Source organism: Sphaerodactylus townsendi, linkage group LG04 (genome assembly GCF_021028975.2).
Source record: "Sphaerodactylus townsendi isolate TG3544 linkage group LG04, MPM_Stown_v2.3, whole genome shotgun sequence".
Lineage (NCBI taxonomy): Eukaryota > Metazoa > Chordata > Lepidosauria > Squamata > Sphaerodactylidae > Sphaerodactylus > Sphaerodactylus townsendi.
Window position 1 is genome coordinate 138,881,933 of NC_059428.1, and position 25,229 is coordinate 138,907,161.

General features: G+C 54.4%; 3 protein-coding genes across 7 annotated transcripts in view; 1 reads left to right on the forward strand and 2 right to left on the reverse strand.

Annotated features, from left to right (window-relative positions):
• Nucleotides 1-260, reverse strand: part of CORO7 (coronin 7) — a 78,892-nt gene extending 78,632 nt beyond the window's left edge. The window contains exon 1 of the mRNA XM_048493172.1: nt 33-260. Within this exon, the coding sequence (XP_048349129.1) occupies nt 33-92 (60 nt within the window). The 5' untranslated portion in view covers nt 93-260. The remainder of the gene's footprint in view (nt 1-32) is intronic.
• A 5,944-nt stretch (nt 261-6,204) lies between these two features.
• Nucleotides 6,205-19,018, forward strand: DNAJA3 (DnaJ heat shock protein family (Hsp40) member A3). Of its 2 annotated transcripts, XM_048493578.1 has the most exons (12): nt 6,205-6,412; nt 7,492-7,628; nt 8,608-8,691; nt 8,831-9,031; nt 10,449-10,601; nt 10,794-10,941; nt 12,892-12,956; nt 13,344-13,472; nt 13,909-14,024; nt 14,396-14,493; nt 17,409-17,527; nt 18,108-19,018. In XM_048493578.1, exons 1-11 carry the CDS (start codon nt 6,253-6,255, stop codon nt 17,513-17,515), a joined length of 1,398 nt encoding a protein of 465 aa, XP_048349535.1. In that variant the 5' UTR covers nt 6,205-6,252; the 3' UTR covers nt 17,516-17,527; nt 18,108-19,018. The 2 variants fall into 2 exon arrangements, with proteins under 2 accessions (XP_048349535.1, XP_048349536.1); XM_048493579.1 differs by lacking the exon at nt 17,409-17,527.
• On the reverse strand, nt 19,007-25,093 carry NMRAL1 (NmrA like redox sensor 1). Of its 4 annotated transcripts, none has more exons than XM_048493583.1 (7): nt 24,972-25,093; nt 22,963-23,107; nt 22,625-22,692; nt 22,045-22,283; nt 21,685-21,934; nt 21,171-21,361; nt 19,007-19,773 (listed from the first exon to the last, which is right to left on the reverse strand). In XM_048493583.1, exons 3-7 carry the CDS (start codon nt 22,662-22,664, stop codon nt 19,594-19,596), a joined length of 900 nt encoding a protein of 299 aa, XP_048349540.1. In that variant the 5' UTR covers nt 22,665-22,692; nt 22,963-23,107; nt 24,972-25,093; the 3' UTR covers nt 19,007-19,593. The 4 variants fall into 4 exon arrangements, with proteins under 4 accessions (XP_048349540.1, XP_048349541.1, XP_048349542.1 ...); XM_048493584.1 differs by having other exon boundaries at nt 22,963-23,079; nt 24,972-25,070; XM_048493586.1 differs by having other exon boundaries at nt 19,616-19,777.
• Between the last annotated feature and the right edge of the window lie 136 nt (nt 25,094-25,229).

The window sequence follows — 25,229 nt, forward strand, 5'->3', positions numbered from 1 at the left end:
GGAGGAGGAGGAAGGTGCGGCCGGCCACTCACCTCCCTGCGGGCCGGCCTGGCCTCCGCGCGCCGGAACTTGGACACTTGGAAGCGGCTCATGATGGTCCCGTTCAGCTCAGCTTAGCCCCGCCGCCTCCGCCCTCCTAGCGCCCGCCGCGCCCGGAACAGAAGCCCCGCCCGGGGGGGGGGCGGCCCGCCGGGGGCGTGGGAGCGGAGGAGCGGGGCGGCCGCCGGAGGACAGGCGCCTCCCTTCTCCTTCTCCTCCTCGGGCGCGGAGGGCGGAAAGGCGGTGCCGAGGGAGGCCAAACGCGCCGGGGATCACAAGAGCCCTGCTGGGAGAGACCGGGGGGGGGGGGGTCGCAGGTAGACTGCCTCGGGGCGTGGAGGCTCCCTTCCACCAGCCCCTAGTGGCGCTCCCTTCCAGGAACTCTCCTGTACGTGTCCCATCCCCCCCACGGCCACTCTCCAGGCCGGCTGTGCTGCTGTGCCACTCTGCGTCCCCCAGCAGGGAGGGTCGCCCTGGAATTCATCATGCAGCGTTTGCTTTCGTCTGCCTGCTGTCCGCTGAGGTCCTGATCCTCAGCACGGCCCACCCCCGAGACCAAGGGACGGCGCAGTCTGGAAGCCAGCTTGCAAACCACTTTGGGGGGTCCACCGAGCCCTGAGCTGGCACGGCTCCCTTGCGGGGCGGGGAGGCAGAAGTGGGTGTTGATGGTAGCCAAATGTCAGGGTGGGTGGGAACAAATCCTCCCTCACTCACAAGATGTCGAGGTGGCTGTGGCACCCTTGAGACACCCCTCACATGTGTGGCCAGCCACAGTGCTCCCAACACCCACGGCTCAGAGGAGAGGGTGTGCCACCAGTCACACTCTGCCTGTCCAGCCATGCGGGCCACAGCTCACCTACTGGGAATTCTAGAGAGCCAGTGTAGCAGTAGGATGGGGAGAGCCAGGTGTGATTCCCTACTCTGCCAGGAAAGCTCCCTTGGTGACTTCAGGTCAGTGTAACAAACTGTGCACTTTGAGGCCCCCTGCATTCCCAGTCATTTCCCCCACTGGGTGACGTTTCCTGCCCCTCCCATGGCCCTTGTAGGTGGGGGGAGGGGGGGATGCAGGCCTTCTCCTGCCCTGGAAACAGCCGCCCATCCTGAGAGGGCCATACCTGCCTCTCCCATTCCTGCCCCCCAGGCCTGGTAAACTGGCACACTGATGCCATGTGTGTGTGTGGGCAAAGTGCCATCCCATTTCTTTTGACTAAAGTGTTAAAGCTCATTGCATTTGGGATTGTGGGTTGGTTTGTCTTCCCTGGATGGCCTTTACTCCAACAGAGTACTTGGAGGTCCTGCTTGACCTTTTTCATATTAAATTCTAACCTGTTGATTTAAAAAAATGCAAGCCTTGCTGGATCCTTCTGTCTGCCTCAGTCCGTGGCTGGGATACGCTGCTTTAGTTTGGGGCAGAAAGAGGTTCTGCCAGGAGTGGGGCAGGTCTGTTGCCGAGGCCTATTACTCTGACCCCACGGCTTCAAGGGTTGTGATAGCGGAGTCAGAAGTGATTTTATTCCATTTCTGACCTTGCTTTTAAATAAAGATGGAACTATGTTTTATTTCTGTATAAGGTAGGAACAAACTGTATTAGGTAGAAAGTAGGAATTATAGCTATCTTTTGTATTTGTGTCTGCATGGAACCTCCTTGGATCAAGGCAGGAATCACCCCTGCTCCACTTGGGCATGTCCCTTTCACTTGTAAAAACCTTGAATGGATGTTGACAAAAGGGACCCCGGAAAAAGCGCCTCCAGCTGCCTTAGGTTTTGTTTCCTGAACCCAAGCACCCAAAGGACTCTTTTGTGTTTTTCCCGCCTGTACCTACATCATCGCCTCACCCTACTCCGGCCGCGAAATTCAAGAAGGGACTGCCCACCGGACTCTAATTGGTTCCTATGTATTTGTAGATGTATGATTGGTTACTATGTATTTTGTGAATGAATGGTTGTAGGCTGTCCTGTATTCCCCTGGACTCCCGGGCGGGAGAAAGTGTATATAAGTTGTTGTAAAGCTGCTAGGCAGCGCAGTTGCCGTAGTGTGGAGGTGCTGACATGTAGGTCAGCATCTCAATTAAACCTTTTATTATTTCACTATACTCACTGTGTTGGGTCCCGTTTCTGTTCCCCTGTGCTGCCGAGAACTGGTTGGTCTGGAGCTATTAAAAGTTACCAAGCAGCGTGGTAGCAGTTGGTCACACACACTCTTAGCCGAACCTACCTCTTAGGACTGTTGTGAGGGTAAAATGGTGGAGAGGAGAATGAGGTCAGCTCCTTGGGGAGAAAGGCCAGGTATCAGTGAAGGAAATAGCCAGTCCTAGGCCAACTGCGCCTTCAATGTGAAGGGGGGGCTCACTGAGGCTGAGCTCAAGAGTGGGGGGCAGCCCTTCACCAGCCTCATGGAGGAGGGGGGCTTTTCACATCCATCTGTGGGAGCTGGGATCAAGCTCCTGACATTCTTCCTTCCCTCCTCAATCCCATGCATTTCGCCAGTGTTTCTCAACCTGTGGGTCGCAACCCCTTTGGGGGGTCGAATGACCCTTTCATAGGGGTTGCCTAAGACTCTCTGCATCAGTGTTCTCCATCTTCAAAATGGATACATGTTAGGGTTGGGGGTCACCACAACATGAGGAACTGTATTAAAGGGTCGCAGCATTAGGAAGGTTGAGAACCACTGCATTACGCTGAGGTGCCCTAGCCAGTGCTGGAGGATCCTCTCGGTGTGGAGCAGTGCGGGATTTGCACTTCAGGGGTCACCATCCTGAAGGAAAGAAACTGGGAATGGGGGCACACATGCCCTTCCCAAGAGCAGAGCTGAGTGACTGGCATCATGCCAGCCACCCGTCAGCCCTGAATCCTCAGTCACCTGGCCTGCTCTGGCAGGTGTCCTCAGTGAGATAGGGTGGGCACAAATCCCGAATCCTCATCAGAGTGCTTTCCCAGCGGGTCTCCCTCTGCATGTGCCGCCATATAGGGAAGGGGGGTATTCTGAGATGCTGTCTTGATTCCTGTTAGTTCTCGAACCTTGAAGCAATCAATGGACTCTGTATTGTTGATCAGCAGCGTTTATTGATAGGCATCAAAGCACCCTGCTTGTCAGGGACATAGGTGTAGATTTTTATGGGGGGTCGGGGCAATGCTTCCCCAAGCCCCGCCCCCGGCCTCAGTGCTTATAAAAGCAGCTCTCCGAGGCTGGGGATGGCAGACTCCCCTGCCCTGCCCTGCCCTCTCCACCCTCTCCCCCCCGGCTGGGCTGGCAGCCGGCAGCCCTTTCTGCTCTCCCCTCTGGATAGAGGCGTAGCTAGGGAAAATGGATCCTGGTGCAAAATCTGAGTTTTGCGCCCCCTTCCCCCATGGGTGGCCACTGTGATGCTGGAATCCACCCCCAAACAGCATCACTTTCAATGGTGTTTAGACTTAGCCCAGATTCTTCTTTTAAATCCACCTTAAAGAGAGAATCGGGGGTCCCCAGTTAAAACAACATTGAAAGATACTATTTTGGGGTGGATTCTCCCCCACCCTGAAACAGCATCACTTTCAATGTTTAAACTGGGGACCTCAGATTCTCCCTTTAAATCCATGCCGAAGGGCGTGGGTTTAAAAGGAGAATCTGGGGAAATTTGGGGGGTGCCTGCTGCCAGGGGTACAATCATTAAGCTAGCAGCACCAAAATTTCAGAGTATCTTTAGGAGGCCCTCCTGATGATACCACCCAGGTTTGGTGAACTTTGGTTCATGGAGTCCAAAGTTATGGACCCTCAAAGATGTAGCCCCCATCTCCTATTAGCTCCCATTGGAAACAATGGGGGATGGGGGCACCTCCTTTGGGAGTTCATAATTTTGGACCCCCTGAACCAAACCTCACCAAACATGGGTAGAATAATCAGGAGAGTCTCCCAAAACATCTCTGAAATTTTGGTGCTGCTAGCCTACAAACTGCGCCCCCTGCTGGCCAAATACTAAAAATACACTAAAAATACAAAAAACCCACAAACGGGGGCAGAGCTTCAGACATGTAATGAAGGTGGGGTTGAACCCAAGAAACCCCCCTTACCTTTGTCCTTGCTGCTTGTCAAAGCCACTTCTGGCAAACCTGGCTTTTGCTATCCCCTTTATCCTGATGTTAGTCCCCTCCCCCTTCCCATTTTCCCAAAGAATGTGAAAAAAAGTTAGCTTGGAGCTCAGGTGCCCCAAGGTCAGCGGCGGATAGAGATAGGGCCACCTGGCCTCCTGCCCCCACAGGACAGCGGAAACAATCCTGTTTCCCATGAGACCAAATGTGTCAGGGCTGAGCCTAATCTACCCAGCGTGTGAAGCCATAAAGTAAAGATCCAGGAAAGAATGCCCCAGAGTGGCAGGGGTAACATATAGCAGGCTGGTTACATATATCTTGTAGCAATTACATTGGGTTAGGAATGCATCTCACTCATCTAGATACAATTCCCCTGCAATTCCTCTGTGTTGACATCGAGGCCTGAGCAGGGGCATCCATTAACTGGGTGTGAATGTCAGAGCAGTCCAGCTGGGTCAGACCAGTGGTTAGTCCAGTAGCCATCCAACTGCCGAACAGGGCATGGAGGACAAAGCCTTCCTCCCACAGTGCTCCTCCTGGCACCAGTATAGACAGGTTTATTGCCTCTGAATATCCCTCAATTAACCGTCTGCACTTTTGTATATGCTCCAAAGTCCTCTGCAGATTTGCAGGTGACCCCCAACAGACAACTAAGTGTCAAGTGCGTTTCCAAAAGGTAGGTTTGCAAAGCAGAGGAAGTAAAACTGAAAGTTCTTATGCCCAGAGACGCAGGTTCCTGGCAGGCTGTTTGTGCCTGGAAACAAGCGAGATGTTCCTCTAACGGCTGAACAGGCCCTTGAGCATCAGACATGAACCTCGGTTGGTTTTCCGAGCAGCAGTTTTGCAACATTTTATTTAGAAAGGCTATCAGGGCTGAGAGCAGAATTCGCCCACTTGGCCTGCAGTTTGGAATCATTTATTTATTCATTTATTTTGTTTATTAGATTTTTATACCGCCCTATCCCCGAGGGGCTCCGGGCGGTGTACAACAATAAACGTAAAATGGCTAAATCTTTAAAAGCAGTGATAAAACAGTAAAAGCTAGATCTTATAAATACAATACAATACAATTAAAAATATAAATGGCGTCCAGCAGCTCCATATTCAAAATCCTCTCCCCAAGAGGGAGGAATGGCAGGTCCCAGATGTAGAGGGCCATGAGGTAGAGGGCCATGAAAGGGGGGGAAGGGGCACCATCAGCGGCCGGTTCCTCCAAAGGCCCGGTGGAACAGTTCCGTCTTACAGGCCCTGCGGAACTCACCATGAAGGACAAATTGTGGTTCTGCCCCGAGGCTCGCCCTGTTTAGCCGGAGTCACAATAAACTCATTGAGGCCTTGAGGGGGCCACAGCATGATGACTGCCGAAGGCTTTCACGGCTGGAATCACTGGGGGGTTGTGGGTTTTCTGGGCTGTATGGCCATGTTCCTGTAGCATTTTCCCCTGATGTTTCGCCTGCATCTGTGGCTGGCAAAACATCAGGAGAAAATGCTACTGGAACACGGCCATACAGCCCGGAAAACCCACAACACCCCCACATGATGACTCCTTTTGGTGGGGCAGACCTGAGACCACCACCACCCCAGGGAATTTGGGACCGCAGAAAAGGCAGGAGCATGAAACCCAGACGAAAGTTTCCAGACCTCATGGCTGCAGAGAAAATGGGGACATGTCTGAAACACACACATTTTTGGGGTGGCGGGAAGGGTGTTTTTGGACATTCTTTTGAAAACAAAGCAAACTCAGCCCTGGACAGGACGGTGGGAATGCTGCGTGGAGCTTTCCTCGGTATGCTCTGAAGTTGCCTTGTTCAGAGTCACACCATTGGTCCCTACAGCCTCATCCAGGAAGAAGAGAAATCTCCTGCAGCCTCTGCCCTCCATATCGTTTCATCTTGGCTGTTATTAACCGGGTTTTCTCCCTGTAAAAGACCAGCCCGCCATCTGCGCTCCTTTCCGAAGGCAGAAAACACAATTGCATAAGACGCGGGCTTTAGGACCCAAGAGCTCGCAAGAGGGAGCGGCAGGAAACCATCCCTCAGACCAGCGCATGCGCTTTATGGCCTTCGCTGCCGGCTGCGCTTGCGCACTCGGTGTCGCCGAGGCCGGTGGAGGAGGACGCGCAAGCGCCGTGCGGCCGGGTCCCCCAAGATGGCTGCCGTGTGCTTCTCACGCTGGCTGAGGGTGGCGGCGGTCGCGTTGGGGGCACGGCGGTGGCCGCTGGCCCTGCGCCTGACTCGGGGGCTCAGCGCGGGGCTGGGGACGCTCCCGACCTGCTCGGTGGCGGCGCCGCGGCTCGGGAGCCACTCCGGTGAGTCGTTTGCGGAGCGAGGCCCGGCCAGGCGAAAGCGCCTCTAGGGACGTGCAGAGTGCGGCCGCAGGAAGAAGCCCTGGCTCAGAAGGGGCTTCATGTCTGAGCAAGGCTGCCCAGGAGGGTCCCCCTCTCCTTTGGATAGAGACCTGGACCCACAAAGAAAATGGTTGCTTCGTGGAGGGGGGTGGGGTGGTGGCTTGGTGGCTTCATGCCCGTTAGAGTCCCTCCCCAAACCCCATCCTCCCTAAACCCCCAACATCTGCAGGGATTTCCCACCCCAACACCTGCGGTGGCCATGAGAAGAGGCCCCGTGGGGTGGGGTGGGTCTGCTGCTTCTGGCAATCTTGTTTTTGCATCTTTGCTCTTTGCATGATTGTGTCTGAATTAAAATGTCAGGGTGCAAGTCAGGCTTCTAAATAAGCAGCAAAAGGTTTTTGAAACTAGCAGTTATATCAGCTTACCTGCTGCAGTTTATGTGAAGGAATCGTGCATTGATTCCCATTGACAGTCGGCCAGGTGACCCATTCATAGAAGAAGAGTTTGGATTTATATCCCCCTTTATCTCTGGCAAGGAGACTCAAAGGGGCTGACAATCTCCTTTCCCTCCCCCCCACCACAACAAACGCCCTGTGAGGTAGGTGGGGCTGAGAGAACTCCAAAGAGCTGTGACTAGCCCAAGGTCACTCAGCAGGAATGGGTTGGAGTGCACAAGATAATCTAGTTCACCTGATAAGCCTCCACAGCTCAAGTGGCAGAGTGGGGAATCAAACCCGGTTCCCCAGATGAGAGTGCACCTGCTCTTTACCACTACGCCACGCTGAAAGTTTGGTTGTTTTGTGCACCTGGGCCATGAGGTCGCATAAGCAAGTTATCGTGCTCATACAGGACCATTGTTTTAAATACAGCATCAGTTGCTTGGCTTCCCTGTGAATATGGTGAGGCCAGTTGAGGGGGCAGGCTGATCATGCGGAGACTTGCCAGTCCCCTAGACATGGATTTTGAAGGTCCTGACTCGGGGTGCTCTTGGAGCACACATCTTGTTAGCCTGCCATTTAATTTTGTTTTGCTTTCTTCAGGGTTTGGACCTCCTCCTTTCATGCACACTGCCCTGTTTCACACCAGTGCCAGGACCTGTGCCAAGGAGGATTTATACCAGGTTTTGGGAGTACCTCGAACAGCCAGCCAGAAGGAGATCAAAAAGGCCTATTACCAGGTATGTTTACTGAAGAGGCTTTGACCAGACTTCAGTTCTTAAAATAGGAAAGTGCGTGTGTGTGTGGGGGCGGGTCATAGGAGGACAGTGTGACTGACTTCCAGCAGGCCACATGGCAACTTGTCCTGACTGGGTGACAGGGGACTTCCCCCCAAAGGGAGGGCCTCCCTGTAAAGGGAAGGTGTCCAGAGCCAGCAGCGAGTGAATGGTCCCCTCTAGGTATGTCCAGCATTGACCAGCATACAGGGACTGCCCTGAAGAGGCGAGGGGCAATTGGTGAGAGTTAGGCTGGCCCCCACGCGCAGCTGACATTTGCTGGAGGGGGTTACTCTGTTGCAGCGCAAGTACAGTTTCAGAGTCCAGCCATTGGGACTGGGCATGGGAACAGCACACCTGATCAGATGACTGTTCCTGTGCAGGTCCTGGGCTGCCATTTCTGAGGGTGGGCAGCTGCAGTCGTAAAGCTACAAGGGGGAGGGGGGTGCACTGTGCACCAGGCACACGCCGGGGGTGGTGGTGCAGAAAATCACCCCAGGCCCCTTTCCCTGCCCCGACCCTTCCCAGTTTGCCCATCCTCTACCTGAGCCCCAAAGGTCCCTTAGTTGCTTCCCAGCGCAGAGCTGCCCTCCTGGGGGTGAGACTCGGTCTGCAGGGGAATGGTGAGGGTGGGGGGAATTCCCCCAGTAGGGACACACACACCCCTCATCTCCTGCTGCTGGCTTAGCCCTCGCAGGACTTGATCTTGTTCCTCCTGCTCACCACCCTGCTCCCACAGAGTTGCCAAGCCCTGGTTAGTGCATATTGGACTTCTTTATGGAGGGAGGGGGGAGTCATAAGAAATCATGTACAGTCGGACAAGTGTCATGTTTTATCTTTTTTCTAATCTGAATTGCATATCTGTACAAGAAGTGTAAAGTACAGTAACGCCCCCAACCCAAAGTTGCAGCTGTGCTAGCTTTTCTTTGCTTTCTTTACTTAGCTTGCCAAGAAGTATCACCCAGATACCAACAAAGATGATCCTAAAGCAAAGGAGAAGTTTTCCCAGCTGGCTGAAGCCTACGAGGTAAGATAGCCGTCTTTGGCATGTTGCGGGTGGGAGGGGCCCCGTGCCGCTGGGCTGGTTCTGGAGGAGTCCTCGGCTGGGCTTCTTCACAGTAAAGAGATCTGGGTAAGCGAGCCTGACCACGCGGCCTTCCTCACAGGTCTTGAGTGACGAGGTGAAGCGGAAGCAGTACGACACCTACGGCACCGCCGGCTTTGACCCCGGCTCAGCAGGGTCTGGGCAGCAGTACTGGGGGAGAGGGCCCACTGTGGACCCCGAAGAGCTCTTCCGGAAGATCTTTGGGGAGTTTTCTGGGTCTCCCTTTGGGGACTTCCGCAGTGTCTTTGACCAGCCCCAGGAGGTGAGTGCAGACGGTTGTGGAATCCCTATTCTCCGTGGAATCTGTTTCAAGGGCAGAATGCATTGCAGCCTCCCTGTGGGGCTCCTCGTGATGCAGAGGCTGGGCCAGGAGAGAGGCCTTTATTTATTAATTAATAATTAATTAATTAAATGTCTACCCTATCATTTCCCAACCAGGGTCCGCTCAGGGTGATTACAAAGGAGGTTTGGTAACAAGGGTGGTTGAAGTTTTTCTTCGACCACTAATGACTTCCTTGGAAAGCTCCACTCCAGCTATTTTTTAAATGTAATTAATGTTTACCAACTGGCCTGTGAAACTACAAGCAGGCCACATGGGGGGGGGGGGGGGGGGGGGCCTTGAAGAGCGGGGGCATGTTTGCAGAGTAGAACAGATAGGCGCGATGGGTGAAGCACCATTCCAGTCCAGGAAGTGTAGCCTCAAGAACCAACCCCTGTTGACAGAAGGTGTCGCTGGTCTATCTGTGCTACTTGCTAACTCACAAGCAAGTTCTGCTGCTTGAGAGTTGAAATGATGCAAAATGTTGGGCAAGTGTCCCGGGAGGAGAGAGCAAAGCAGGAGAGAAGAAGAAGAGTTTGGATTTATATCCCCCCTTTTTCTCCTGTAGGAGACTCAAAGGGACTTACAATCTGCTTTCCGTCTCCCCCCTCCACAACAAACGCCCTGTGAGGTGGATGGGGCTGAGAGAGCTCCGAAGAACTGGGACTAGCCCAAGGTCACCCAGCTGGCATGTGTTGGAGTGCACAAGCTAATCTGGTTCCCTAGTTAAGCCTCCACAGCTTGAGTGCCAGAGCAGGGAATCAAACCCAGTTCTCCAGATTAGAGTGCACCGGCTCTTGACCACTACGCCACTCTGGAAGAGGAGTTTGGATTTCTGCCCTGCTTTTCTCTCCTGCAAGGAGCCTCACAGTGGCTTACAAACTCCTTTCCCTTCCCCTCCCTGCAACAGACACTTGTGGGACTGAGAGAGCCCTGAGAAAACTGTGACTAGCCCCAGGTCCCCTAGCAGGCTTTGTGTGTAGGACCTGGGAAACAAATCCAGTTCCCCAGATAAGAGTCTGCCGCTTATGTGGAGGTGTGAAGAATCAAACCTGGTTCTCCATATTAGAGTCCACCTGCTCTTAACACTGACACAATGCTGGCTCTCAAAAGAGAGGAAGACTCTTATTTCTGGGTGCTCCAACAGATGACTCTTCCCTCTTTGGGACTAAGGCCCTAGGTTAGACAAGGTCTTCTGGTGCCCTCTGTGAATGGGGGCAAGTGCAGCTCTGCCAGTGTAGTGCCTGCTGCTTTCTTGTTCCCTGCATGTAAACTGATGGGTGGGCTTGAAGGGCCCCGGTCCTGGTTTGAGCACGGGGTGGCAGCTGACTAGCGTCCTCTTTCTTTCTCTCCCTGCCAGTACATCATGGAGCTAACGTTCACTCAGGCAGCCAAGGGTGTGAATAAGGAGATGGTGGTGAACATCAATGATGCCTGCCAGCGCTGTGACGGCCAAGGCCACGAGCCGGGCACCAAAGTGCAGCACTGCCACTACTGCAACGGCACTGGCATGGTAAGCCCAGCCAAGAGGGGCAACCCCTGTGAAGCCCCTGCTCTGTTCCTTAGCTGCCGCCAGAAGGAGAAGCTCTTCTTCATGCTTGGCACAGTCGTGCATCTGCTTTTGAGAAGGAGGCTCCCGGGGTTCAACAAATGCAGAAGGCCCCTCCGGAGACACCGAATCAGCTGTTCACCGTTTTCCCCGTAGGAGACTATCAATACGGGCCCCTTTGTGATGCGCTCGACATGCCGGAGGTGTGGTGGCCGTGGCTCTGTCATGACGACCCCGTGTGCTCTGTGTCGAGGCACAGGCCAGACCAAGCAGAAGAAGTCGGTGACGGTCCCAGTTCCAGCAGGTGAGTGGGGAACAGCTGCTCCCGGCCAGATGCACCAGGGAGGAAAAACACTCTCTGGCTTCTTCCCTTCCTTTTAGTGGGAGAAGGCTTTGTGTGTGGCTCCCCAGCATCGGCAAAGGCCCCGTGGGGCAAGAAGGGGCAAAGTGGTCTGCTTTCACTTTGGAGCAGGCCTCCTCTGCTCTCTTTCTCAAAATGTCCTGCTGGTCACATGGAGGCATACTGGGGAACGTTGCCTGTGTTCTTGTGCCGAGAAGCCAAGAGTCTTTTAAGCGTGACACTTTTTAACTACTGCTGTCCTTGAATAAATGCAAATAATCTTGTGGCTTCGGATGGCTGCCAATCTGTTGCTTGGAACATAGCATCGTAGGGTTGAAAGGGGCCATTAGCCCAAACTCCTGCTCAGTGCGGGATCAGCCTGGAGCATCCCTGACAGGTGTTTGTCCAGCTTCTGCTGCTTCTTAAAGACTGCCAGTGAGGGGCAGCTCACCATCTCCCTAGGAAGCTGAGTCCACTGTTGCCCAACACTTCCTGTACGTTTTCCTCCCCCCAATAACCAGCTGGAGCCTTTCCACCCATAATTTAAGCCCAGTATTTCAAATCCTCTCTGCTGCCCTCAGGAACAGCTCCCTGCCCTCCTCTAAGCGACAGCTCTTCCAATACTTGAAGAGAGCAATCATGTCTCCACCCCAACCTCCTCTTCTCCAGACTGAACATTTCCAAGTCTTTCCTCCTGAGGCTCAGTCTCCAGGCTCCTGGCCTTCCTCCTTGCTCTCCTCTGCACCCTTTTTGAAGTCCACACCCTTTCTGTCCACACCCTTTTTGAAGTGAGGCCTCCAGAACCGTACACAGACTCCAGGTGCCGTGTACCACAAGTCCATGATACCTTGCGATTTGGATGTTATGCCTCTGTTCATACATGCCAAGATTGCATTTACCCTTTGGGTTGCTGCATCACACGGGCTTATCTTTACCTTCCTGTCCACCCTGAGATCTTGTTTTCCCAGGCTCTGCTAATCAGTTGTGTATTCTCCGTCCAATCTGCCTGCTGCTAATTTTTGTGACCCAGACATAGAACTCTGTGCTTGACCTTGTTGAATTGCAATTTGTTCACATCCACCCGCTTTTTTCCCCAGTGGTTCAGATCTCATCAAATTCCATATCCTACCTTTGCGGCTGTTTGCTGCTTCTCCCAATTTGGCAACGCCTGCAAATTTAATGAGTCGTCCCTCCACCAGATTGTTTATAAAAATATTTAAAAGTACTGGGCCCAGAACGAAGCCCTGTGGCGGCATTCCATGGGACATCGCCCTCCATTCCGCTGAAAAGCTATTGATAATTTCTAAAATCCTGGCTTTACCTGTGGGTTGAAACATCAAGCGAAACAAAAACCCCAATTCCCGCACTCCTGAAGAAGCTTCACAAAATGTAATAATGGTGGCTGAAGTCGTTACAGCGACTCAATGAATGAGATGAGACGCAGCGATAACAGGAAGCTGGTGGAGAGAAGCCAGCGGCTTGTCCAGCTGAGCTAGCTAGTCTGCCGAACTGGGGTCCCTGGCACCTTTATTAAGGGTTTTGGGAAGGCGGGAGAGCGGGAGAAAGTTGCGCAATTCATGATTCAGTGGAGGGCTGCGTAAGTGCAGGGGGAAACGTTCCTGTCTGGGTCGAATCCACATTCAGGTATCTTGTGACCTGGGTGTCTGGGAGATCCCGTGATGTGCGTACGTGTGAGCCCAGGAGGGGACAGATGGCGCAGGCATTCTTGTGCACTTTCTGAGGCTCTACTGGGTTCGTTAACGCATCCCTACAGGTGGCTTCTCTGAGCCCTGAGCCCTTTTTGTGTGGGATTGAATGGAAATTGCTGGGGTGATGCCAGTCTGCAAAGGCTGGACGCTGGCAAGTGTTGTGTCAGGTGAGAGAGTTGACTGTTTTGCTCTTGTTTGGCTGCAGGTGTGGAGGATGGACAGACTGTTCGAATGCCTGTGGGCAAGAAGGAAATCTTCATCACCTTCAGGGTATGTGTCCTCTAAACCCACTGCTCAGTGTCAAAACTGGATGAAGAAGTAGGATTTATATCCCCATTTCCTCTCTTATAAGGAGACTCAAAGGGGCTCACAATCTCCTTTCCCTCTCCCCCTCCCCCACAACAAACACGCTGTGAGGTAAGTGAGGCTGAGAGAGCTCCAAAGAACTGTGAGTAGCCCAAGGTCACCCAGCTGGCATGTGTGTTGGAGTGCACAAACTAATCCGGTTCACCAGATAAACCTCCACAGCTCAAGTGGCAGAACAGGGAATTGAACCCGGTTCTCCAGATTAGAGTGCACCTGCTCTTAACCACTACGCTGGATGCATCCTGAACCCCCACCCTTAGCCTAAGAACCTCGTCTGCTCTTTGTTCTCAGGTTCAGAAAAGTCCTGTGTTCAGGAGAGATGGCGCAGATATTCATTCGGATCTCCTCATCTCGGTGGCTCAGGCTGTCCTAGGCGGGACAGCCCGCACGCCGGGCCTCTACGAGACCATCAGCATCACGGTAGGTAGCAGCGGCTGACTGGGCAGAACTAGGAGCTGCCACCGGACGTCTGACTGAGCCTATCCGGGGCTGCTTTGTCTGGGCAACGCTGTGTTCCGCTGGAGCAGTTTGGGATTCTGGGAAAGGCCGGTGCCGTTTGTTCTGCTTTGATCCAAAATGCGCAGGGACCATTTTTCTGTCAGAGATGCTGCTGAGGCAGAGGCAGAGCCGGGGATCGGCCCCTTTTGACCTGCTTGTCAAAGAAAGACAGACTGGAGCTGTCTTCTCTCATCCACCTGACGCTGCTTCCTGCTCTCAGGCTAACTTTTGTCACTTCTTTAGATTTTAAAAATTCTCTTTAGTGGGGCGGTTCCCAGGAGAAGTCAGCTCAGTCTCTGAAGCAGGTCTGCGTGCAGGTGCTTGAATGACCCCCCCCCCAATTCTGTCCCCCTCCCAGATACCCGCTGGTATTCAGTCAGATCAGAGGATCCGGATGAGTGGGAAAGGCATTCCAAGAGTGAACAGTTATGGCTATGGAGACCACTACATTCATATAAAAATCAGGATTCCCAAGTAAGTCAAGGTGGTGTGTATGGTGGGGGGGGGGGATTTTTGGAGCATACCAAGAGACCCTCATTTGAGGGTGTTCTAGAGAGTCTGGGATTTCTGCCTGCCTCTGTTGCTCACTCCTTGGCCTGGGGAATTGCAGCTGCCTGGTTTTTGGTTCTAGCGGAAGACTGACTTCCAGGCCCTCTTCTGCAAGGGTGGCTGTCTTTGGCAACTGGGGAAGGCCCTGCTCAGCCTTCGAAAAACCACTTTGGGGGAAGCCTGAAGACATGTAAAATGGCGTCCAAGTCTCCCTCTCCCTCTGAGCTTCTGGGCCACAGGCGTTCCCTGGGCCTTCAGATCCTCCAGTTCAGCACCCCTTTCTCTCCACACTGCAGGAGGCTGACTGACCGCCAGCGAGCCTTGATGCTTAGCTATGCAGAAGATGAGACGGAGGTGGAAGGGACCGTGGACGGAGTTACAAACACCTCCACAGGTAAGCAGAGCTCACTGTTGAAGACGGCCTCCTCTCGCCTGCCAGATCTGAAATCTAGCGCAATCTTCAGGTGAGCTGTGTCACCTTATGCACTGGGCTTCATGGTGACCAGTGACGTCGCCCTGGAGTAGAAGGCCTTCCATGTGGATCCTGCCCCAAATTGAGCTGGGGGGGGGGCAGGGGGAGGCTCAGTCTTGCTCCCGTTACAAGGCTCTCTGCACATCCCGCGTCTGCCTCAGTGAGGTTCACCTGCAGGCATTTAACACTCAGTGGGGTGGAGAAGGAGTTGTCTGGGTTGGCCTTCCTTATAGAGCAGGGGTGTCCAACTGGGGGAAACTCCTCCTTGATGCAGGAGCCCAGCATCTGAAGAAGTTCTCCTTCAATCCAGCACAGCCTGACTTGGGCAGCAAACAACAGAGAAAAAGGCCATTTCATTCACGTCACGTCTCGTCCACCTGCTTGTGCTACAGTGCAGAAGGTGGGCTGCCACGTGTGAAGGGGAAGTGGTGCATCTGACCCACAGGTTTCAAACTCGTGGCCCTCCAGATGTTATGAACTACAGTTCCCATCATCCCCTGCCAGCATGATGCTGGCAGGGGATGATGGGCTGCCTCAATCTGGAGAACCTATCAATCTAACCGGTGTTGCAATGGAGGGCAGTCGCCGCTCTGTTTGACACCTATGATCTAACCCATCATGCTGGCAGGGGATGATGGGAACTGTAGTCCATAGCATCTGGAGGGCCGCAAGTTTGACACGTGTGATCTAACCGGTGTTGCAATGGAGGGCAGTCGCTGCTCTGAGAGAGGCAGAGGTTATTCGCAGGGCATCCTGACTTCTTTGTGGGTCCGGTGGCCCCTTGCCCTCTAGAGCTGCCCTGCTTGTGCTCGACCTTGTGGACCCTGTGGGCCATTTTGAACTTTTAGGGAAGGGTCGTGAATGGTACAATGAAATGGCTGCCACTGGGAAGGAAGTGGCATTTTGGTGTACTTTTTGTTGGCACAGGAAAGCTCTGGGCACAGCAAAATAAGCAAAGCGGACTGAAATCATGACTGTTTATAAATATAGTTGAACTTAGGGTGTTGTGGGTTTCCCAGGTTGTATGGCCATGTTCCAGCAGATCCTCTGGAGATGCCAGCCACAGATGCAGGTGAAACGTCAGAAGAAAATGCTACTGGAACACGGCCGTACAACCTGGGAAACCCACAACACCCCAGTGATCCAGGCTGGGAAAGCATTGAACAATACATAGTTGAACTTAGTTGGGCTGGTTTTCTCCCAGCCCCTTCACCCCTTTAGTTATTTAGTTTCTTAAATGAGTTTTGGACAAAGAGGAAAGGGAAGATTCGGTTTATGACAGTAGTTACAGTTACAGTAGTTACAGTTTGACAGTAGTTACAGTTACAGAACAGTCAGGTAATAGTGTGATTGCCAGAGGTGACTTCTGCTTGTCCAGTTGAAATAAATTGTGGTGGTGGTCTTAGCTGCCACCTGCAAGTCTTCAGGAAATTGAGACCTGCAGCAGGCCTGTGATTGGGGGTCCTGAAGCTGTTGTCCAGTGGGATTTATTTGTGGGGATCTTCAGGTGTTCTTGAGGCAAGGTGGACTTTCCAGTCTGCTAAAGATTATTAGGTAGGCTGTGTTTGTGGGGTGGTTTGCCTTCCCCAGTCACCCACAGTTTACCCCCAGCAAGCTGCGTACTCCTTTTATTGACTTGGCAGGCAGAGGCTGAGTCATCCGTGAGCCGGCTGCCTGAAAGCCACTTCTGTCAGGGGCAGAGCTTGGACTGCTGGACTGCAGCTGACCTCTCTGTGCTGTGAGGCTGCGGGGGTCTTCCCCTGTCCTGCGGGGGGGGGGGGGGGGGGGGGGGCGCCCCCCCCGGGGGGGGGGGGGGGGGGGGGGGGGGGGGGGGGGGGGGGGGGGGGGGCTGCCGGGGGCTCAGCATCCAGAGTGCTGTCTTCCATTGGGACCAGACTCCAGGCTGAGGGAGGTGTCAGTCCCCCCTCCCTTTGGCTCTTGAAGGGCTCCTTCTCTTCCTACCCCCTCCTCTCACTACACACTTTTTGCTACAGGTGAAGCTGTTGTTGTCAAATGGTTTCTGTCAAGCTGTGAGCTCAGATGCCTGTGACTTCAGAAGAGGCAGCTGCTGCCCTGCCTTGAAGAGGGGAGAGGGGAAGCCTGGCCACCCCCCCTCCCCCCCGGCCAATCTTGTTCCCATCCCTGCAACACCACAGCCTCTCATTACCTTGTGCACCTTAAAGCCAGCTGGGGTGTAAGGGTGGGGGGAGGGAGGGAGGGAGGGGACACAAGAGGTGACAGGGTTTGAGGAAGGAAGGGGGATCTGACAGTGGGGGGCTCAGTGGGGGTACCCTCCCACATTCCTTCCTGATTTCATTTGGGTGGGCACCATGCAGAGGATCTCTGGCAAGATGGAATGGCTGCAGGTTCCCTGGCAGATGGTTTTCTGTGCTGATGGGATCTTCGATCCGCCAGGCCCCTCTCAGCCACTGGAAGGGGGGGGGGGGGCTCAGCTGAAGTCGGACTCCTTGGGGGCGGGGGAGCTTTGGGCAGATGGGGGGGTGCCCTGCACTGGACTGGGAGGAGCCTGGAGTGCAATTGGGAACCTGACCTCCTGAGTAATTGATTGCATTCTGAGGGGGTGGCCCAGAGCGCTGGGAGGCTGGGTCCAGAACTGCCCATAGAACAGGAGGGTCAGAGCACTCAATGCTCATTCAGACTGACTGCAGGGATGCTCTGGCACCGGGCGTGTTGGGATTGGAGCTGTCCTCCAGGTCCTCTGAGGGAGCGTGAAGGTGGAGGCCAGCTTCCCCTTGGTGGGCGGCCAGGCGAGGGGTGGCGGGGCTGTGTGCCAGTCAGCGTGTGCCCTGATGCTGCTCTCTGCTGTTTGTATGCAGGTGGCTGGGGTGCGGCTAGAGCGGGGGCAGGCAAGGACAGGCCGGAGACAGGGGACAGCCAAGAGGAGGGGTTCCTAGCGAAACTTAAGAGAATGTTTCGCTCCTGAACCGCCCCCGAGGTAGGAGGCCTCTTCTCTTCTTTTCCCGCCCAGGCCGCTGAGTCTGGCTGCGGAAAGGCTGGCAGGTGGGGGCAGCGTCACCCAGGGCGTCACCCAGGGCAAAGTGGAACAGCAGAGTGCGCAGGGCCCTCGTTTTTCTTCTGTGCTGCAGTCCCACAGGAGGCCTCTGCAAGCCACACACCCCACAGCCTCCTCGGCCTTGGGCCTGCTTCAGGGGGGTGGGGGTGGGGGTGGGCAGAGGCTCAAGGCAGAGGAGGGCAGTTGAGGCAGAGTGCAGCCAACATACAAAGGGGGCCCCAGAAGCATCCTTGAGGCCCACAACCCTTGATGCAGGAGCCCGCCAGAGAAGGGGGAGAACCTTGCCCCCCCCCCCACCGCCAGTCCAGGCAGAGATGGGCTCTAGATGGTGGCATGCAGGAGAAGAGCTCTGGGCAGTCTGTCAGGTTGTGAGGGGGGGGAGGGGTCCAGCTGGCCTCTTACTGTCGCTGCCACACCTGTTGGGAGTGCTGACCCAGTCGCTGCTTCTGGCAGCTGAGCTTGAGGCGCATCAACGGGCCTTCCTTTTTGTTTCTGGCTCCAGGAAAACGTTCTGCTGGAAACTAGGCTTGGATGGCTGCAGTCCGGGGGCTGGAGGAAAAGGGAGCCCAGAACCTGCCCACGGAGCCCAGCCAGATGCTTGAGCTCGAGGCCCGCTGGTGGGGACGGTGGAGCAGCCATCTTTGCAACATCGACCCCAGGAGGGGTGAAGGACCGACCTACCGTGGAGAATTGGTCCCCTCCTGCTGTTGTGGACAGATGGGAATCTGAACAGGCTGAGTGAGCTTGACCTCTGGCTATCCCAAGGTTTTGACGAGGGGGGAGAACTGAGTCCCTGGAGAGAAGGGCGGCTTCCCTGTTTCCTTTCCCCTCCCCCTTGGAGGGAGGTGTGGTTCCGGAGGAGAGGCCTATAGCAATTTCCTCTCGGTTGTCGAGCAGCAGTTAAATCGCTCCCTCTCAGTGAGTTTTGCCCTTTGCACTTAAGGGGGGGGCTAGCATTAGGGGTGGCTCGACACAATCCCTCTTTGCGCAGGTCTTGCTCTCTTGTAAAGGATAGTGGCACGTAGGCTGCTTGGTCTGTGGTCACGTAGGGTGATCGCTCGTTGATCTTGGCCTTTGCCCCCAAGTTGGGAAGCCCTGGCCAGCCGCCACGTCTGCACTTAGCACACGTGAATGCTTCGGAAGTGCAGAATTGGAGGGCGGAGGGAGAGGGCCTCTTTCCTTTTGCATCTTGTCGTGCTCCTGGCTGGGGAAGGGACAACTGTTAGAGGGGTGGGGGCCAGTCTCTGCGTGATCCCCACAGCCAGGCATTTGTGTTCTCTTCATTTGACACCCCCCCGCCCACACAAACCTGTTACCAAGCAGTGCGCGTAGCCACCCAACAAAGTCCGTTAGGTGTATTCAAGGTTAATGTAAATAATAGAATTGCTCTATAAAAATGTTTAATTTGTTTTATTTTGTTTTTCAAAACTCCAACATTTAGGGCTTGGGGGGATGGAAAGAGGGAAGTAGAAAGAATGTTCCTGGGTTTGCCTTGGGAGCTGTTCAGATCGAGAGGGGAGCGTTGGAAACTGGTCACTTTTCCTTCCTCTGCTTATGGTGATTGAAAAGCCATTTCTGGTTGCATCTGGTTGTCATGGAGAAATGAGGCGTTCCCCCTTCATAGAATCCTAGAGTTGGGAGATACCCCCAAGGGCCATCCAGTCCTACCCCCTCCCCTGCAGGAACACACAATCACAGCCCTCCTGACGAAAAGGAGGCCGCTGTTCTGGCTGCCTTGGTATGCTGCAGCCCCTTAAAGGAGCATGCCGGAGTTGGCACCCACCTGAGAGAATTGGCCTGGGGGGCGGGGGTGGGGGTTTGGCTCTGGGGAAGACTCTAAGCCCGGCAGCTTCACCTACCCTCTTAAGGATGATGTGTTTTGCCCCTTTCTGTGTGGGGCAGCCACAGCCCCTGGGCCTGAGAGAGAAGCTGAGCCTGGCCCCAGATTGCCCTCTCCCTTTCAGATTGGAGCAGAACCTTTTTCCCTCTCACAAGTCCCGGAAGGCGGCCCGCTGCTTCCGCATCCATTCCTCAAAGGTTCTCGCCTGGGGGTTGAGCTGCTGGGTCAAGGCGACGTCCCGCTCGGGCTTCATGCGGTTGAAACGGAACATGTTGGCCAGCTCCTGAGCGCCAGCAAAGCCCAGCTGCTCATAGGTTTCGAGGGACATCTGGCCGAGAGAGAGAAACACCAACCATCAGCTGAGGACCATGCGGGGGGGGGGGAGGGGGAGTGGAGATTAGGGACTTCTGAAGCTGACGCTACATCGTGCCCCCCTCTCTCTGGTCCTGACAGGCAGTGTTCATCTGAGGTGTGTGTGTGTGGGGTGTGTGTGTGGGGGTGGGGGTGTGTGTAAAAAAGTCAGCTTGTCTCACCCAAGAACAGAGTCTGCAGGCACAAAATCCCAGTATGGAACAGCCTGTTGGCAACCATCTTGTATCTCCGCAATGGGAGGTCACCTCCGCCCCCGCATCTCAAAAGAGCCCCGTGCCAGCCTTGTGTGCTGCCAACCTTGGTGTGTGGCAGCCCCCAGTCTAGTGATGGCACTTTGTGGGGAGGGGGCTTTAAGCAGCCTGAAGAGGAGAGGGCTTCTGGTGGCCCCAAAGGGGAGGGAGAGGTTGTTGTTCAAGTGCCATTTTGCCAAGGGAAAGCTGCGCTGCTTTTGCTTGGTGCCGGGGTGGGGGTGGGGATTTGGCCTGGCAAAAGGAAGGCGGGAGAATGGAGGCCTCTAAAAGGGAGGTACCAGCATGGGTAGTGGTTAGAGTGTCAGATGAGGTTCTGGAAGGCTCAAGTTCAAATCCCCACTCTGCCAAGGAAGCGGGCTAGGTGACCTTGGGACTGAGACACCGTCTCAGCCCAACCTCCCTCACAGGGCTGATGTCAGGCCACACGAGAGCGCTGCTGTGAGTGGCCGTGCACTCCCACTTAGGAGAAAGGCAGGCTACAAATGGAGAGCTGCCCCTCTCCCACAGCAGGGGGACCTAGTAAGTTTCCTTTAGAAACAAGAGGACAACAGGAAGCCACCCCTTTGGGAGAGCTGCAGCGAAGGCTGCCGGGGGTGGGTAAGTGGTGGGTGGGAGATGGGTGGGGATGTCCCACAGAAGACCCTTTCTGGCCGTGACTCGCAGGGCACTAAGCCTGGCATTGAACCACTCAACAGACACAAACACCACAGGGGAGAGGCTCCTGGCCTGCTCAGAAAAGGGGAGGACATCCAAAGGTTTCAAGCAACTGGAATTCCCTTCATTGCTATGGAACCAGGGGGGACAACGGGGTTTGGAGAATCCGCAGAGAGCAGCTGACCTGTGGCCATGTCGTCCCTTACCACATGAAGCTTTTGCACGCAATTTCCTCTGTTTCATATCTGAACTGTAGGACAGTGAGGCCAAAGAGCAGGGGCCAGTCAAACTGGATCTATCAATGACCAGCTTTCTCATTTAGGCTCTGGATGCCGTCCTGCTGGCCCATAAGGATTTCCTGCATGCATGCAGCCCCCCCCCCCTCACCCCCACAACTGGTGTGGCCATGAAGACCGTCCTCTCTGGCCTGTCTAAAGGCATTTCTCACCTTGGCATCTCTGATGGTCTTGCCAGTGTGCCTGGACATTAAGGCAGCATACTCTGCCACTGTCAGCTTGCCCATGCTCAGGCCGATGGTCTGCCCTTGGTACTTCTCTGGCTCCTTCATCAGTGTGACCACAACAGGCCCGAGGTCAGCTACAGCCAGGCCGTCCAGCGGGACATCGCCCATGGGGATAGCTGCAGGGGACAAGAAGCACCCAGCCTTTCAGAGGGATCGGGGCCCGTGCCAGCTGCAGTGGCCGGCAGAAGCAGGCAGAGGCCATAAAGCAGAGGGAAGGCCGGTCTCTGGGCAGGCTCTGCTGACCCATCGGGCCCAGCCTGGGGGCTGGATATGTGAGGTCGCCACAGGGGCAAGCCAGGTCCAGGCGGGGTTTTCTGCATGGCACGACCAGGTGCTCTGTTAGGCTGTCGCCTGCTCACTGACCAGCACTGCCTGCTCGGGGAAATGACTCCTTGCAGCCTCCACAGCACGGGAAGGGAGAGCCGGAGGGGCGCCTTACCCAGTTCGTAGCCGTCTCCACTGCGGGCCTTCTGAGGCCGGAAGACGGTCAGGAAGTTCTCAAAATAGCAGGGCAGCCTGACACAGGTCACGGGCACGCCGAGGCTCCTGAAGTACTCTTCCACCTGGCCTTTGCCGTCAAAGTGTGGCACTGCCAGCTGCCCGCCCGTCAGCTGCCTCACGTTCTCCAGGCCGCTGTATACCACGTAGCTCAAGCCCAGATGCCGGGCCAAGTCAGCCACCCGCTTGCCCTGCAGGGAGAGAGATGGAGAGTGTCGGCGTTCGTCTTGGCCCCAGCGTGCCTCCCCAGGGCCAGGCTGGGATGTCTGGAGAGCCGGGAGCTGCTTAGTCTTGTTCCCACCTGGGCCACTTCCCGTTCTTCACTGAGGTGTTCCCAGAAATCCGTCACCAGGAAAGCCGCGTCCACCCCCCGCAGGGCTGCCTCCAGGCTCTGGGCATCGTCCAGGTCTGCCTTCACCACGTCCACCCCCACCTTCACCAGCTCCCGGGCTGCCTTCTGCTGCGGCTGGCGGGTGATGCCTCGCACCACGAAGGTGCCGTCCGCCAGCAGGGCCCGCGCCACCGCCCCTCCCTGGGCCCCTGCAAAAGCCAACAGGTATAGTGGTTAAGAGCAGGTGGGCGAACCTGGCTTGACTCCCCACCCATCTATGGCAGACTCTAATCTGCTGAACTGGGTTTTTTCCCCCGCTCCTCCACATGAAGCCTGTTGGGTGACCTCGGACTAGTCCCAGTTCTCTCTGAACTCTCTCAGGTATCTATCGTGGGGACAGGAAGAGAAGGCATTCTTTGAGAGTCCTTATAGTTGAGCAAAGTGGGGTACAAATTCAAACTCTTCCATCCACAGCTGCTTTGGGGGCAAGAAGGTGCACCTCCCGCCTGCCAAAACCTGGAGAGGCACTCTGCTTTTCCAGGTCCCCTACCTGTCACACCAAAGACCACGACAACTTTTTTGTCCTCCATCTTGAGGGATCAAAAGGAAACAGCTTTCCTGGAAAAGACCGGGGCGGGGGGGTGGGAGAGAGAGAGAATGAAGACTAACAGGATGTGTTCAGGTCCTCAGAGAGAGTCAAAGATGCAAGTTCAGAACCACAAACTGTCATGCAAGGTCAATTAAAGAAATTAATGCAAGGTCAATTAATGAGTAACCACTTCTCCCCCACCCCTTTTCCTATTGGCCCTCCTTCATTGGATCCCTCCCCACTGCATGCCTCAAATCGGTGGTGGGGGAGGGGGGAATACAGTCCTTTCCCACACTCACTTGCATTAAAGGAATTAATGGCCACAGGAAGAAGGAGCGTAGACGTGGGACCAACCAAATGACGCAGAGCACCAAGCAAGGTTTTGAGGCCAGGTGTTTCAAAAAGAAGGCGGCCCCCTGCGAACAACCCAGCAGTACAGGTTTACTAGGGAAAAACAAATGGGGAAAACGTTGGGTCTGATTTAGCACATTCAGTTTGATTTATTAGAAGAAGAAACGTTTGGATTTATACCCTGCTTTTCTCAGCTGTAAGGAATCTCAAAGCCACTTACAAACTCCTTCCCTTCCTCTCCGCACAACAGGCACCTCGGGAGGCAGGTGAGGCTGAGAGAATTCTGAGAGAACTGTGACTGGTATAAGGTCACCCAGCAGGCTTCATGTGGAGGAGTGGGGAAACAAATCCAGTTCACCTGATAAGAGCATCCCACTCTTAACCATTACACCATGCAGGCTCTTATGTTTAGTAGAAATTGTTTTAGAAGGGGCCCATGTTTGCTTTGATTAGAAAAACAATCAAGTGTGGTTTAAACGCAGCTGAATCTAGAAAAAATTACCGGAATAAAACTTGAAAAAGAGTGTAAAGGCTACATAGCACACATTTCCCTTGCGTTGGTTATTGGGTGTGTGTGTGTGTGTAAGAAATCAGTCATTGAAATCTATTCACACACTAATGTTAGCATGTGCCAAGAAATGTGCATGATTTGTCATGGATGGCATTTCATTCCCTTCTGCAGGGGGCATTTGAGCATTCTGTTCCCTGTCTCTCTCCCTCAGGCATCGCTCGTGTCACCTGATAGTTCTGGGTTTTGTCGAAGGCTTTCACAGCCGGAATCATTAGCATATTGTGGGTTTTCCGGGTTGTATGGCTGTGTTCCAGCAGCATTTTCTCCTGACGTTTTGCCTGCATCTGTGTCTAGCATCAAGCTGCAGGCAAAATGTCATGAGAAAATGCTGCTGGAACACAGCCATACAACCCGGAAAACCCACAACACACCAGTTCCTGATTTGGTTGGGGATCGGAGTGCCCTTCCCGCCACCTAATAGGAGGTATAAAAACATTCTAATTCCAGCTTTTTTCCATTACAACACTGTTCTCTGTGTCGCCTTTTTATCTTCACAACAACTCTGTGAGGTAGTTTAGGCTAAGAGAGGTTAAGTCTAAGCAGGGATGCGATGCAAAGAAAATATGAAAAAACCTCTTGACCCAAACTAAATATTATTGTAAGACTCTGGTTAACAACAATACAGAATTATCAAAAAATATATTTACTTAGTGTGCATGTTGTACAGAAAAAATGCCTGTTAAAAACATGCTTACTCTATAATGTGTATAATGCTAATTATGTATATTTTTGATAATTTTGTATTGTACGCTCGTTCATTGATATTGAATAGGGATGCAAACCTCTAACATTTTAGAATTTGCTTCCCGTGGCTAATGGGTGACACTTTAGTTTGAATTCATTTGCACGCTGCCGTTTCCACCAATACGGACCCAAAGTGGCTCAAATCATTCTCCTCACTTACTTTCATGTTCTCCCCACAACAACTTTGTGAGGGAAGTGAGGCTTTGAGGATATGATGGGCCCAAAGTCACCCAGCGAGCTTCCGTGGCATTAAGTGGGGATTCGAACCCGAGTCCGACACTCTGTGCCTCTATGCCATACTTGGCCCCTAAGGAGGCGTTGGGTCGTAGAGGCGCCTGAGGGGCTCAGTCCTGAGTGTGCATGGAAGAGGCACGGAAGGTCAGACTAGAATCCGAGAGACCCAGGTTCGAGTCCCCACGCTGCCATGGACGCTCGCTGGGTGACCGTCCGTTCACAAACTTTCAGACGAGCCTCCCTCACAGGATTGTCGTAAGGATAAGAGAGAAGTGAGACTCCGTCGGCTGCTTTGGATTCGCCCAGGGGAGAAAGACGGAAGCCGATCAAGACCGCTCTGCGAGGAAAGCCTCGCCCTCAGACCTAACCCTGCAGGGTCCCACTCCCAGGCGCCTTTGCAGGACTCACCGTGGAGCGCTCCTGCAAGGCTAGTCTCAGCTTCGCTCCAAGACAGATCGTGGGAATGCGGGCAGCAGGGAACGTGCAGGATCCTCGCGGCCGCCTCCCTTGTAACTCCGCGCCAGCGCCTCCAGAGGGCGCGCTTGCGCCCCTTGCTGACACCGCCGAAGCCGAAGGGGGCAGGCGCGCCTCCCTGGCAGCTTCACTCCGCCGTCGTTCGAAGGGGAGGGCAGTATGTGGCGTCACGCGCACGCCCCTTTCCCCGAT

Coding starts and splice junctions, on each gene's coding strand:
- DNAJA3 (XM_048493578.1), top strand. CDS start 6,253: ATGGCTGCCGTGTGCTTCTCACGCTGGCTGAGGGTGGCGGCGGTCGCG. Junction 10,602..10,793: donor ACTGCAACGGCACTGGCATG/GTAAGCCCAGCC, acceptor TTTTCCCCGTAG/GAGACTATCAATACGGGCCC. Junction 10,942..12,891: donor GACGGTCCCAGTTCCAGCAG/GTGAGTGGGGAA, acceptor GTTTGGCTGCAG/GTGTGGAGGATGGACAGACT.
- NMRAL1 (XM_048493583.1), bottom strand. CDS start 22,664: ATGGAGGACAAAAAAGTTGTCGTGGTCTTTGGTGTGACAG. Junction 21,935..22,044: donor AAGAACGGGAAGTGGCCCAG/GTGGGAACAAGA, acceptor CTCTCCCTGCAG/GGCAAGCGGGTGGCTGACTT. Junction 19,774..21,170: donor AGACCATCAGAGATGCCAAG/GTGAGAAATGCC, acceptor TCTCTCGGCCAG/ATGTCCCTCGAAACCTATGA.